The 13,685-nt window shown below is 52.2% G+C and overlaps 1 protein-coding gene across 7 annotated transcripts in view; it reads left to right on the plus strand.

Annotated features, from left to right (window-relative positions):
• The window catches only part of CPEB1 (cytoplasmic polyadenylation element binding protein 1), a 48,642-nt gene that overhangs the window by 31,636 nt on the left and 3,321 nt on the right, over positions 1 to 13,685 (plus strand). For 5 of the 7 annotated variants that reach the window (XM_068958644.1, XM_068958642.1, XM_009666986.2 and 2 more), the window contains 6 exons: positions 5,033 to 5,259; positions 6,954 to 7,203; positions 7,493 to 7,606; positions 7,931 to 8,035; positions 9,098 to 9,234; positions 10,970 to 11,168. In XM_068958644.1, coding sequence (XP_068814745.1) covers positions 5,033 to 5,259; positions 6,954 to 7,203; positions 7,493 to 7,606; positions 7,931 to 8,035; positions 9,098 to 9,234; positions 10,970 to 11,168 — 1,032 coding nt within the window. The remainder of the gene's footprint in view (positions 1 to 5,032; positions 5,260 to 6,953; positions 7,204 to 7,492; positions 7,607 to 7,930; positions 8,036 to 9,097; positions 9,235 to 10,969; positions 11,169 to 13,685) is intronic. The other 2 variants (XM_068958645.1, XM_009666987.2) reach the window with 1 other exon arrangement.

Raw genomic sequence — 13,685 nt, forward strand, 5'->3', positions numbered from 1 at the left:
AATCTAGGGCCTGGCACTCTGCTTAGCTCCATGGGAGTTTGTTGTGTGCATGCACAGCTACATGTGCCTCTTCTCTTGTGAAGAGGCCGAGAGTGAAGTGTGCCACCCCCTGGCAAATACTATTTTTTTTTTCCTGCTGTGGGGAAGGTTTCACTAATGTTCTTGTGGTGTGGGGAAAGGCCTTGAGCGGGAAGATCTGGGCAGCTGAAACATGAGTCTTAGCTCATAGCAGACCCAAGTTCTGGATAACTTGGCTAGAGCTGGTGCACAAATGAGCAAAGGGCATAGGAATGGGACTCGGAGCTGTTGAATGTGCTGTTGGCTTGTTTTGCTGGATGGTCTTTTGCAGATGGAGAAGCTGAAACAGAAATACTTGTTAGAGGGCAGCTTAATGGTGGCAGAGCTTCTTGAATCTTGTCTAGCTGTGACTAAGAACTAGAACATCAGACAGAGCATCCACTGAGTTTATCTTAATGTTTTCCTTGTGGCAGTAAAGCATCATTTGTGATCAGTATAGTGGTAAGGGGGTTTATTTACCCAGAGCCTTCTCTAAGCTCTCAGCAGAAGTAAGCTGGGCTGTTGAGGGCCCATCTTCAGGCCCTTTTTTTGTGAAGTGGGTTTGGTCAAAATTGCTGATACTAGGAAGGTTTTTTTCAAGGCTGTGAATCCTAGTACTAAAGGAAGAAAACTTTACTCTAAGTGCCAAAAGCAGGTGCTGAAAATCTTAAGTTGCAAGCCTAAATGGCGTATACAGGGAAAATAACCTGTTCTAAGGCTGGTTTGTACTGGGAGTTTGGTGTCTGGTGGTTGGTGTCCCTTTTCCAGGGTGCCCACTGAACAGCTTACCCAGTCTCGAACAGACCCGCTTCATCAGGGCATGTATGTGTTAAGCAAGATAGCTTGCAGTGGCTGATAGTGTTAAAAGATGAATTTGAGTCTGCAGAACAGGATAAAACTAGCTGCCCTGTGAAGCTACAGCTGTGGGTGCTCCCCATGTGTACTTGTGCGCTTCTGTGAAGTGTGTGGCCTGGATGTGGTGGGTGCAATGCTTGCATGTGCTCTTGGTATCTCTAAAGGCCCCAGGATGGTGCAGGAATTAAGAGGGTGTATTTCAGCAGTAGTGTCCTGATAGTCTTTACTAGGAAAGGCTCAAATAAGGAGCAGGACTGGTTCTTAAGATGCTCTTTCTCTCCAGAGAGCGACCTGAGCAGCCGCTCTCTGGAAGAGTGCCACGTTGGTATCAAGACTGCTCTGTAGAGCTCTTAAATCTATCAGTGTTTGGCTGATGTGCTTGAAGATGGAGCATGCTGGCTCCGAATTTGGTTGTTAAAGTTGCAGCAATGAGTCAAAAGTCAAAGCTGAGTTTCTATTAAAAGCTACCTTTTTTTTGCTGTCCCCTGCAAAGGAGAGTTGGCGTGCGCCTCTCTTGCGGCTCTGAGCAGAGGCCTGAAAAGTTTGAGAAGCTTTCTGCAAGCTACTGTGCTCTGGGCACCAGGCTGCTGGAGTACTAATGAATGGGAGTCAAGTTTGATGCTGAAGTTAAAACTACTCCCTTAGATGTGAAAAATACTTAGATGCTTGCACTTAGTTTTTCCTTTTAATCTGGATAGTTGCTTGATATCCGCTGTCCTGGCTCAACTTCTGCATCTTTAGGGATGCTCTTGACAGATGCTCTTGACACTGGAAATTGCTGATGCATCTTGCATATGCATCAGCTGCAAGTTAACTTTCTCTTCTGCAGACAGCCTATTTGGGAGAGGAGACAAACTTCCCTGTAATAACCATGTTTATATTGGGTAGCCCAAATGAAGGCGATTCAAACAGAGGAGGCTTTTTTTCAGTTGGCAGCCCTTTGGAAGGATCTTGTGTGCTGAGGCTGTACCCCAAGGAGGTTCGGTGCACAACTCTGCAGGCAGAGAGCTAGAGCAGACAGCCCTTGGGTGCTCTGCTGCTGGAGGTGGGGGGGGTTGAGAAACAAGGTTTGGTCTCTTCAGTGCTTAGTGTTTTCCTAAGCTACCTGTGAAGGCTGGCTTCAAGGGATGCAACCTGATCGCTAAGCAAGCATGAAGGAAATGCTGAGGATGGCCTGCAGCTTTGCCTTCTGCTGTCCCTGTGAGTGGGTCTAGGTGTGAGACTGGGCTGAGTCCAGCTCTAGGACCCAGTGGGATGATGTGGGGGTCTGTCACAAGCTTAGCATAGCCTGTGGAGCTAGTAGTTGAGCACTGTCTGGGAAGGCCTATCAAAAAAGGTCTTGAGGGGATAAAAATCCATCTGCGTTAGCAGCAGGATGTCGGCACTTCCAGGACTGGGTCCAGGGCAAGTTAGGAGTGGATCAGTTACAGTCAGAAGGATTGTGCTTGGTGGTAGGTGCTAGAACTCAAGTGCTCCAGGCTTTTGGATCCTCTGAAAGGACTGTAGTCCTGCTACTTGAATGAGCTGGTGCTGCCCTATAGGTCTTCTAGCTGAGGAGATAGCTAAGCAGTCCTGGGGGGTAAGTGTGTAAGTGGAGGGCAGGAAAAAGTCAGTGTGGTGGCAGAGAGGTGCCAAAGAAATGGGGCAGAACAGTTAGATGCCTGAAAGATCCTTGAGGGGGTTCCTGTTGAGCCCCTGAACCCCTGCTAATACAACATGAATCAAATTCTGGCTTTGCACCTCCAAAGACAGCCCTTTAACCAAGGTGAGGTTTAGGACAGCATTGCCAGTAGCAATCTGTCCAGTATCTGCTGCTCTGGACCTCTAGGAATGCCACTGCGCACAGGTTCAGCGTGGTGCTCCTTGCTGGCCAGTGTTGCAAACCTGCTGTTCTCCATGGCGGAGAAGAGGGGGGCAGCACCGGAGTGTTTGCCAGCTGTGAGGCTTGGGCCATGGATCAGCTGCTTTGCTTTGACTCTTGTACTGTTTAGTGACTAATCAGATTTTTGAGTCTGTTTAACAAATTCAGCTGTCTCCCTTGAACAATGCACCGGCTGTATTTTTAAACATACCACGTGGCTTCAGAGAAGTCAGCAAACCAGCGTAGCGCAGCTTGCATAGGCTGGGAGATGGTCTGTCCTGCTCTGTGCTGTGACTAGAGGGAACAGTCTCCTCCCTGTCTTGAGCTGTCTGCGGCAGCTTTCCCTCGGCCCCTGCCACTGCTAGCGAGGCTGCTGCTGGTCGAGCTCTGCTGACAGTAAGTACTTCTGGGCCAGCAAGGTTTCCTGCAACTATGGGGTTTGTCTGCTCGGCTGTTTTGGGTGTAAGTACAAGAGCTGCTGCCTGGGGAGCTGAACTCCTCCTGTTCAGAAGGCAGGAGTGATCCCTGTGACCTTACCTGCAGATGGTCCCTTTCCAAGTGACCTTTCAGAGTAGTCAGGTGAGCTGAGTTCTTAGTCCTGTGCCACAGCTGAGATGTGGAAAGTGAGGGGTCTGCAGCTCTGCTGGGGAAACTTCCAGGGATGAGGGTCTACAAATGGAAATAGCCAGTGCTCTGGGAAGATGTTGTGAGTATAGCTAACAGTGCCCTACAGATGAGCTCTGCCTCGGATTCAGAGGTAGCTGCTTCAGATTAAGGACCCCATCTGTACCTGTAGGGGGGTTTTGGTGGCATTTTGTGGCTGCGTAATCTAGGAAGGACTGGAGATGCCAGCTTTTCAGCAGGTATGCTACTGGGTAACACTGTCTTGGGACACACATCCTAGCACTTCACTTCAGGCGTGCTCTACAGCTCTCTCTAGAGTTGGCACTGAGTCGGCACTGCTGTGTATTGATCATAGTACACTTCAGCTTGTGCTGCTCATCCATTTGGGGCAGTGTTTTGGACGGTCATAGCCGTCTCTGTACAAGAGCTGTTGAAAGCCTGAGCTTAAAACCTTTTGGTCCTAGCTGATCCAGATCAGGTGTGGCTAAGGATATCAAGTGGATCCCAGACTTTGCTGAAAACTGAAAGCTTCAGGGTAAGCTGCCTTGTTTTGCAGCCTCTGAATAATTAAAACTGTTTTTAAATGCTCTGCTCTTTTCAGTTGGTTTGGGGACACATTCAGCTTGCTGAGAATTGCCTCCCTTGCATAGAGCTGGCTGGTGTCGTACCCCCGTGGGATCCTACGTGGCTGAACATGTCTTGTTTGCTCTGTTCTGGGTGGGTAGCTGGCCTAAGACCGCTGACCCACACAGTGGGACAAGTGTTTCCTGGCCCCTGGATACCTGCTGCTCTGCTGGGGGGCTCTGTGGGTAGAGAGGAATTTGCATGCCTTGATACTCCTCAGTGGGAGGAAAACCTGCTGCTATGTGAGAAGCAGTCTGGTGCATACTTGTCTGTCAGCTCTTAGGCAAAGGCCTGACCAGACAAGCCTGTGAACACGTACTGGGGACAGCGCACACTGCGAAGCGTCTCCTTTGTCAGCAGGCTAGACTGGCGCATCGCTGGCACCCTGTAGCCAGCTCATGTCAAGGCTGACACAGGCACCATCCCACCTCCAAGTCTGCAGACACCTGTTTCAGGTCAGGCCTTGTTCTTCTCTGCCTGGCCATGGGTGCATGCAGCTTGTGCTGGCTGTGGGTACAGTCGGCATGTGCCACCCTTGCTGAGGCTGTGCAGTGAGTTGCCCTGTTGGGTCCCAGCTTGCTCTAGTACCAGCAGCAAGAAATACAAGCATAATGGCCTGGGCCAGGTCAGGGGACCTGTTTTGAAGCTGCTCTGTGGACAACCTGAGGCCTGTAGCCAGGACGTGGGGTGCCTGGTTCTGCTCCTAGATGGGGGGGGGGGGGTCTCCTGTTGGATTACTGCCTTGGGAGAATAACCAGCCCTTGCATTTGTATGCCATACCAGGCCTCTACTGTTGACTCAGAGGAGGCTGGCTGTGTGGCATGCTTTGCTGCAAGCGATGGCAAAGAACATGCAGCCTCTCCAGAGCAGTCCAGGGAGTTGGTACCTGCCAGATGTGCTGTCTCCTGGCCTAGCTGTATGTGGGCTGACAAGGAGGTTCTGCAGTGAGATGGGAGGGATGGAAGGAGATGTGGCATGCTGTAGCACTGACAAGCTGTTTCTGTCTTCCAGTTCTCAGCATGTTGAGTAACCCTCTCGGCAATGTCCTGGGGAAGCCCCCTCTGGGTTTCCTGCCTCTAGACCCCATTGGTTCAGACCTGTCAGAAAAATTTTCCACACCGACGCTGAGGAACTCCCGCCTGGACTCCCGCTCCCTCCTGGACTCCCGCTCCAGCAGCCCCTCTGACTCAGACACCAGTGGGTTCAGCTCGGGCTCTGACCACCTCTCAGACTTGATTGTAAGTTTGGATCTCGTACCTGCTCTCTGCAGCCTGGGAACCTGTGGTTCCTGGCACTGTGCTGTGTTTCTAGAGAGTGCAGCATAGTTGTGCTGAGCTGCAAGCTGCAACCCTGCTGGCTTGAGAAGAGAGTGCTGAAGTGAGGGAGCTGTCATGTCTAGACTGTCACAGGGAGGCTCTCTCCTGGAGCCCAGAGTTTGGAAGAAGGGGCTACTTATGCAGTCCGTCCTTCAGTGCAGATTAGCAATATGCCTGTTTCTCTTCTAAACAATTTTTCAGCTTTCGACTTGTGCTTGCAGCCCTAGTGGGTTAAGGTAGCTGCTGGAGGGTCTGAGTGCTTGAGCTGGTATTTGGTGGGCTGATGGGTCCTGCTTCCAGCAGCAAGGTGGCTCATCAGCCCAGCTGCCTCCAGATGCCAGCCTGGGCCTCTCAAGAGCTCCAGTCTTTGCCTTTCATTGCCCTTCCCACTTGCTGACTGCACTTCATCTCAGGGCTGTTTCTTCTGGAGCGAACTGGGTCTAGCCTGCTTGTGTTCCCTGAAGCATTGCTAAATTTGGAAGCAAGCACGTGAGGAGAGTGTCTGCCTTGCTGACCTGGTCTGTGCAGCTGGGTCTATACTGCAGTGTGAGCTGCAGCTCTGGGTATGCCAGCAGGGCAGCCTGGCTCTGGCCAGCTCTGTTCCTCGCCATGTAGCAGCACAGCCCTCAGTGTCCTGCACAGCTTCCCTCCCATCCTGAGGAGCTGAAGTTAAAACCAGGCCTTGCTGCACCTTGTTCTGCCGCAGTTTGGTTGCGGCCTTATCCTGTGCTTTGGGATGGGCACGAAGGACGTGGCTAGCTTAATTCTTGCTTATAAGATCTGCCCTGGAGAAGTGGGATTGCAAAAGTGGGTGCTGTTAGCAACAGTGCAGCCTCTAGGGCTCTGGCAGGTGGTGCAGGGCAGCAGTGCTTTGTTAGCCTTGCTTGGCGGGGATCAGACCTTCCCCAGCACGGCCTCAGTGTGGGTGGCTGTGCTGCAGCAGCATCCAGCTGGATCTGCAGGGTGATTAGCACTTTAAGCTGTGCAAAGTGTCTTGCATCCCTGCTGTTTTATTAATTCATGCTTTGAATCCTTCTGCCCAAGGACAGCCATGTTAAGCCTGAGAGCAGTCAGGTTAGTGCAGCCAGCTGAGTTCACATCCTAGTCACGCAAGCCATGGAGCTGCTGTGCAGAGTGGTGAGAACCAGCTGACTGTGGCAGAGCTCTGTGGGTGCTGCTGGGGAAGCCCAGGCTGCTCCAGAGTGGGGCCTGAAGCAGAACATGGGGCTCCTGCTGGTGGAGTTGGTGCTCCCTGGGGGTGGAAGTTGCCTTGCTTGAGGCTATGCAGGGCAGTTGGCTCTGCCCTGTTGTGTGAGGTGCCTCTTGCTTAATCCCCACTGCTGATAACTCAGCAGAGCTTCAGTGGGAAGCAGCTGCAGGGCAGGCCTATGCGGGGGAGCTGTGCGGTCCCACCGGCACCTGCTCCAGGCTGCTGGGACAGTTGAGGCAAGTGCTTTCCTGCCTGTACCAGCTGTTAGGGTCTCAGCAGAATGGGATGTCCCCAAGAGCCTCTTTGCCTAGCCCGGTTGCAGGTAGGGTCCAGGAGTGGTACCTGATCTCCAGTGTTGCCTCCTCCCATCTGAAGACCAGGCTCTAATGTGGACTTTCTCTTGCAGTCGAGCCTTCGCATCTCCCCACCTCTGCCCTTCCTGCCCCTCAGCGGAGTGTCAAGGGACCCCCTAAAGATGGGAGTGGGGTCACGGCTGGATCAAGATCAAACTGCTCTGGCTGCAGTAACTTCCTCCCCAGCTAGTACGTCTAAAAGATGGCCTGGAGCATCTGCATGGCCTTCCTGGGATCTCCTGGACTCTCCAGAGGACCCTTTCAGTATCGAAAGAGAAGCCAGGCTTCATAGGCAAGCAGCAGGTAAGTTGGATGGTGGGTCTTGGCAGACTACAGTGTGTGATGGCTGCCTTGCCCTTGTGGGAGGAGAGGCAGGTGGCATCTGCAGATGTGACTGGACCTGAATTGTGGTAGTTCTCCTCTGGTAAGCCTGGTTTTGGGTCTACCTGCTAGCAGAGGAAAGGGTTGTCAGGGAAAGTGCCTATTACTGCTGTAGCTCTGAGCCTGTAGTTGTACAAGATGGCTTGGAGAACAGCAGGAGAGTGGGAAAGAAGTAAACAGTCCTCTGAAGTGTTGTTTGCATCTGTCCAAGCTGTGAATGAAGCAACCTGCACCTGGAGCGGGCAGCTGCCTCCCCGGAACTACAAGAACCCCGTCTACTCCTGCAAGGTGTTTCTAGGAGGCGTCCCCTGGGACATTACGGAAGGTGAGCAGCCCTGGCCTGGCAGCCTGCACCGAGTGTGGGCCTCGGGTTTTGACACCAGAAGGGCTTTCGACCTCCCTGGCAGCTCTGCAGCAGTGTGGGGGATAGGCAGGGAATTAAAGGCTCTGCCGAAAGAGCTGTGTGTTCATCCCACTGGAGCTGCCAATGTGTGGAGTTGCCTGCTTCAGCAGTGAACTGTTGCACCCTGCCATGGTGTCCAGCTTGCTTTCTGCTTGGGCCTTGTAGCGAGCCCTGTGTAGAGGTGGCTGCGGGGACTTGAGGAAGAAGCATTTTGTGGATCACTGACTTCTTTCCCTCTGTATATAGCTGGACTGATCAACACCTTCCGTGTGTTTGGCTCACTGAGTGTGGAGTGGCCTGGTAAGGATGGCAAACACCCACGCTGCCCTCCCAAAGGTAATATGCCTAAAGGTAATAGCGACACGGTAGGGTTACTTTTTTCCCATGCTATGTTACAGCACGGATGCTGGGATGGTACGGCTGCATGCTGGTGACTGGATGGTACAGAGCACTCTAGGGTAAATGTCCAACTTGCACTTGGGTCAGCACCAGGGTTGCACTGCACTGTCACCTCTAACCTGGCATCCCTACCTGCCTAGCGCGGCGTTGGGCAGAAGCACAGGAGAAAAATCCCTGATCGCTTCTGAAGCCCATCGCGGGGCTGGCTTGTTCTGGGTGATAGCTGCTAGTCACTGCTGCCAGTGTAAGCATCCAGGGCATGTGCATCCTTGGTGTAAAGCACAAGCAGTAAATACAGATGTGCGTTCACAGCAAGCTGGCAGGCTCTGAGCACTGGTGAGTTGAACAGCCCCTGTGGCATAATCCTGTCTGAAATGGCTGGGTGATGTGTTGTATAAGCAGTAATGAGTTTACAGTATAGTGAACTTGGTAACTGGTTCGTAGGCTTGGTGGGTGCCTAACGGCCTAGTTCAGTCACCAAAGTAATGTCGGGTAGAGTGTGCGGCACTTATGGAAGTGGTTTAGGGCTTGGAGTTTCAAGCTTTGGACTTGAGATATCCTACGTATGAAGCAGAGCCTGTTCTCCTGCAGACCATGCTGTGGCCAGGCTGATTGTGTCCACTCTTCGTGTCTAGATGTGGCTGTATTAATCTGTGTAACCCTATCTCCCTGCACATGGGAGGCAGTGGCCCAAACTGCATTGAACATGGGTAACTTGCCCCTGATGGCTGGCTGGACAGAGGGGCAGTCTTGTGCTGTGGTGAAAATTTGGGCTCTTTGGCAGTTTGACCAGAATCGGTGCATCATAGGCAGATCTTTTACGTAGAGTCTGCTCTAGCAGGGGCAGTATTGCATGAAAAAAATCAGCCTTCTGCTAAAAGAGGTTGGGGAAAGCAAGGGAGATGCAGAGCAGATGCTTCGGTATCCAAGTGATTTTTTGAGGCTGTTTGCAAACTGGGGTGGTCTTTCTCCTCTGCTGCTGTTCTAACCGTTTCCTTCCCTTCACCTCTGAAGGATATGTTTACCTGGTGTTTGAGTCGGAGAAATCTGTGCGTGCTCTGCTCCAGGCATGCTCCCAGGACCTGCTGAGTCCTGATGGCCTCAGTGAATACTACTTCAAGATGTCCAGCCGCAGGATGCGCTGCAAAGAGGTGAGCAGACTCATCAGGTCCCCTCAGCCCTCCTGGCTCAGAGCAGACTGATGTCAAATGTGCTTTTGACACCCCTAGACCCAGGCCCAGGGACAGTCTGTGGTCAATAAAATTGTCATCTGGGGAAGACATGCCTGGAATATGTCCCTTGTCTGTAGTAGGCCTTAAATGAGAGCTGGTATGGCTACCCCTTTGCTGCTACTAATGTGTTGAGGCAAGGCTCTGCAGCAGGGATCCTTTGGTGTTAAATAGAGTGCTGTGATTAACCTTATATTAACCTTAAGACTGGCTCTACAGATGACAGCAAGAGGTCCTGGTGAGATCCTTGGAGAAGAGGGGGGTGCGCAGTGTTACTCTGCTCCAGGAAAGGAGTGCTAAAGCAGAGCAGCAGAAGTCAAAGCTGGCTCTTGGCCATCTTTAATTGATATTTTCATGGAGCAGGGCCTGACACAGGCAAGGAGGGAGGCAGCAGAGCTGTGGTTTTTCCTTGCTATTAACTTACTGTTTTGTACTTTGCAAGAGCTTGTATTTGTATAAGGAATTGTGACCTCCTGGCTTGAGCTCCTGGATCTGTGATAAACACTGCCCTTTCTGTACTCCATGCACCTGAACTGCTTCAGTTACTTGAAAATGAGGACAGGAATAGAGATTTTACTGCTTCATGCTTAGTTCTGCATACCTTTGCTTGTGGAGGAAAGATTTGGATCCCTTCTGGTTCTTTTTTAGACCTTGTCTGCTTGCAGAATGAATGGCTTTCATGCTTACCGCAGGCAGATACTTTGGATCCACAGCAGTAACTGCAGCTGCTCCCTAGCACAGCCTTGGCTTGCTGAACTGTGTTCTGGAGGTGCTGAGGCTGCCGAAGGAGCAGACAGGCCTGTCTTACTAGAATTGGCATTCTAGTAAGCAGGGGCCTTAGCTATAGATCCAGGTACAGCTGCACAGGTTTGTAGAGTTAAAGAATTGAGATTCAGCTCTTATCTAGGCAGGCACAAACTAATTGCACGCCAGACACCAAGAGAGCTGTCTGGAGTGCTATTGGCAGCACTCTCACACTTGGTGATTTAGCTCTGGCAAAAGTTTCTCCTCTTCAGGGCCCTATATCAGTGGTCTAGCAGATGAAAGCGCCTGCTGAAATTGGCAGTGGGTGTGTTGTTTCATTGATCTCTTCCAACAGTAGGCTTCTGTGCAGGGAGGCGTCTGACTGGGCAGTAAACATAGGTGCAGACGGCAGGTAAAATCCAGTCTTGCATGAATTGTTTTCTGGCTGCCAGCCCCAAGGGACCAGTGTTTTGGATTCTACTTTGGCTGAGGGCAGAGCAGTGTGGCATTTGTTTTATGTTCCCCTGAGCAGGCTCTGGCTCTCCCGAGGAGCCTGGGGCAAGGCTGGGCCCCAGACCTTTAGTGCCCTGGACAGGGACCCCAACCAGCTAGATTGAAGGGGTATTTGCAAGATGAGGGTAAAGTCTTGAGGGCTTGGAAGAGTTTCTGCTGTCAGCCAAGGAATGCTACAGTATCTGCCTGCTTCAGAGAGCAGGGAAAATGCAACCTGGGTCTCCTTAACTCTGGCCATAAATGAGGGCTCAGCAGGCCATCCAGAGAACCCTGTGTGTCTGTCTGGAGCTGGGTCCTGGGGCAGCATCCCCCTTGCTGAGGTGGAGTAGGCACTGTGGAGCAGCACAGCATGTGCCTCTGCAGGCTGTTGGTGGGCTGACCTGGTTGTGTGTGGTTCCAGGTGCAGGTGATCCCATGGGTGCTGGCAGACAGCAACTTTGTGCGCAGTCCATCGCAGCGGCTTGATCCCAGCAAGACTGTCTTTGTGGGGGCTCTGCATGGGATGCTGAATGCAGAGGCCCTGGCAGCTGTCATGTATGACCTGTTTGGAGGGGTGGTCTATGCTGGCATTGACACGGACAAGCACAAGTACCCGATTGGTAAGTGTTGATCCTGCCGAGTGCGGTGGTTGCCCCAGAGGTGCTTTGGGGAGATGAGCAGGCTGCAGCAGTGCTCTTTGCTTGGCCCTTGTCAATGGGCAAGACTTTCTGGTGTCCTGAAGCTCTGCTTGACAAGCAGCCCACGGGAGGGAAGAGCAGTGTATCTCTGCTCTGGGAGCAGATGTCCAGCCACAGGCAGTGGTCCTCACTGTCTGGCTATGAGGAGGTAAAACCAACCTTGGAGGGCTGGCAGAGCTGATGTGCTTGGGAACTGGAAGGTCCTAGAGCATTCTACAGCAGCTTGAGCTTTTAATGTCTAAGCATTGCTGGAGGGTCTTCTGCTGCTGTTCAGTGCTGTGCACAGAGCCAGATGTTAATGGTCCTTAGAAGCTGCTTTGGCCGTTCTTCCATCCCCAGAGCAGAGAGCGAGCTGTGGATCTGTTGCACTGGCTACTGCTGCCTGTTGGGGCAAATTCAAACCTGCTGGCTGCTGGCCTTTCTTGCTGGGGAGGTGCCAGTTATTGGGCAGGAGGGGATAGGGCAGCAGAAGCCCCAGGGCAGGGCTGTGAGCAGCTTATCTGAACCTGCAGGCAGTGTCCTGTCCCTGAAGGGAAACCAAAGGGAACAGTAGGGTATTGTTACTTCGGGCCTCCAAGGTGGCTGGAGGCAAAAGCAGCAAGGTTTCCCCGAGTCTCCTGACTGGGCCTCCTGGGAGGATGCCCCTTCCACCTCTGCTCAGGGCATAGGTCTTCCTGGGGGCAGTAGAGGAGCATGACTCTGAAAACACTTCCCCCCTTTCTGATGGGACTGAAACCACAAGCTGTAGGCAGTAGGTCTGTAGCTCAGCTGCTTCCTCTGCTCCCAAGGAGTATGGCTGCCCTGGCCCCTGTTACCTCCAGGCCAGGAAGACCAACTGCATTCCAGATCATGGGAAGGATGGAGCCTCTCCAAGCCTGTCTCCCAGTCAGGGCTGCATGTCTGAGATGAGCAGGTCATGAGCACAGCCTCCTGTAATGACCAAGACAGCAGCCCTCTCCTTCCTGTCTTCTGCTGAGACAGACTTCCAATGGGGAATTGAGCAGTGCCTCACTGTTTGTGTCACAGGAGCTTGCTTCCCTGTGCTTCCCCAGCAGCCTGGTAGCTGAAGGGACAGCACTGAGGTCATTGGGACTGTATGGAGAAACCCCACAGAGCTGAGCCAAGCTTTTACAGGCTTGGGCTGTGGGAAGGTTGCAGCAAGCTGCAGTCTTCAGAAGAGACCATGAACTTCCTGTGTGTTGCCAGGTGGGAAAAATGTGTTCCCCAGTGTAAAGCTGTCTGTTGCTCTCAACTCTTCTTGAACAGCTCTTGGGCTTTTCTGTTCAGGGCTTGGTGTCCAAAGCAGCATGCAGTTCAGACCTCAGTTCAGGATGTGCTGGTGGTACTGCAACACTTAACCGGCAAAGTGGCTTTTGGGTGACAGTCCCAAGAGGTGGGGAATGGAGATATGAGACTTTAGAGAACGGGCACATTCTTAGCTCCTCTGACCACAGATGAAGCACACCAAGTTGCTCCATGAGGCAGCTGCTCCATGCTGGCTCTGTCGGGTCTGAGAGCATGACCTTAACCTCTGGTGGCTTTCTGCACAGCCCAAATTGCTCCCTCTAGTGGGAGAGATCTCTGGCTCTGAGCAGCAGCTTGGCACTCCTAGCCTTGAAGCTGTCTTAAATGAGATGCAGCAGTATGAATCCAAATTTAATGGGAAACTGAACTGAACCTTAGTTTCCTTCAGTGTTGAAGACACTCATGTGCTGAGATGCTACCCTGGGCTTGCTTGCTGACCACTGCCCCTGGTTTGGCAGTAAGCTTTTTAAGGGAAGACCACTATGTAGAACCTGCCTCATGTTGGATCCTCATGTAGAGGAAAGCCTGCTGAAGGCGTGCTGTATGACTAATCACAGTGTCTGACCAGTAGCCCGTAGATGCAGGAAGATATCAAAACTGTCCTTGAGACTGGCAGACCTAGCTCAACGAAGAAAACCATTGCCCAGACTGCTTTTGGGAGGGTCAGACTAGGAGGTGGAGTTGACCCTTCTGGAAGAAGGACCTCCCTGAGCACAGTTGCAGTCTGTGTGCTGTGGCTGAACCGGATCTGACCAAGGGCCCCCAGCCCCTTGTCCTGTGTGACTGAGCAGAGGCAGATGCTAAGGGAAAGGTGTGAAACAGGTTCCAGGTTTACACCTTACACTGTGGCTGTCAGTGATGGATTTGGCTGTAGCCCTGTCTGCCAGCATGCAAGACTGTCTTGTAGCAGCCAAAGCTCTTATTACGCTAAGGAAGGAAACTTGTAAGCACAGATACATTTTCCCATAGCTTAACAAAATTTGGCTGAAAATGAGTGGTGCAGGAGCTCTGCTGACTGGCAGCGAGGATGCAAAATGCAAGAATTCAGGATGAGTGGGAGGCTCTAAATAAAAGCTGCTGAGCTGTCTCAGCACCAGCTTATTTCAGGTGCAGACATAGAGCTCGCTGCTGTGC

This window comes from Struthio camelus, chromosome 12 (genome assembly GCF_040807025.1).
Source record: "Struthio camelus isolate bStrCam1 chromosome 12, bStrCam1.hap1, whole genome shotgun sequence".
NCBI lineage: Eukaryota > Metazoa > Chordata > Aves > Struthioniformes > Struthionidae > Struthio > Struthio camelus.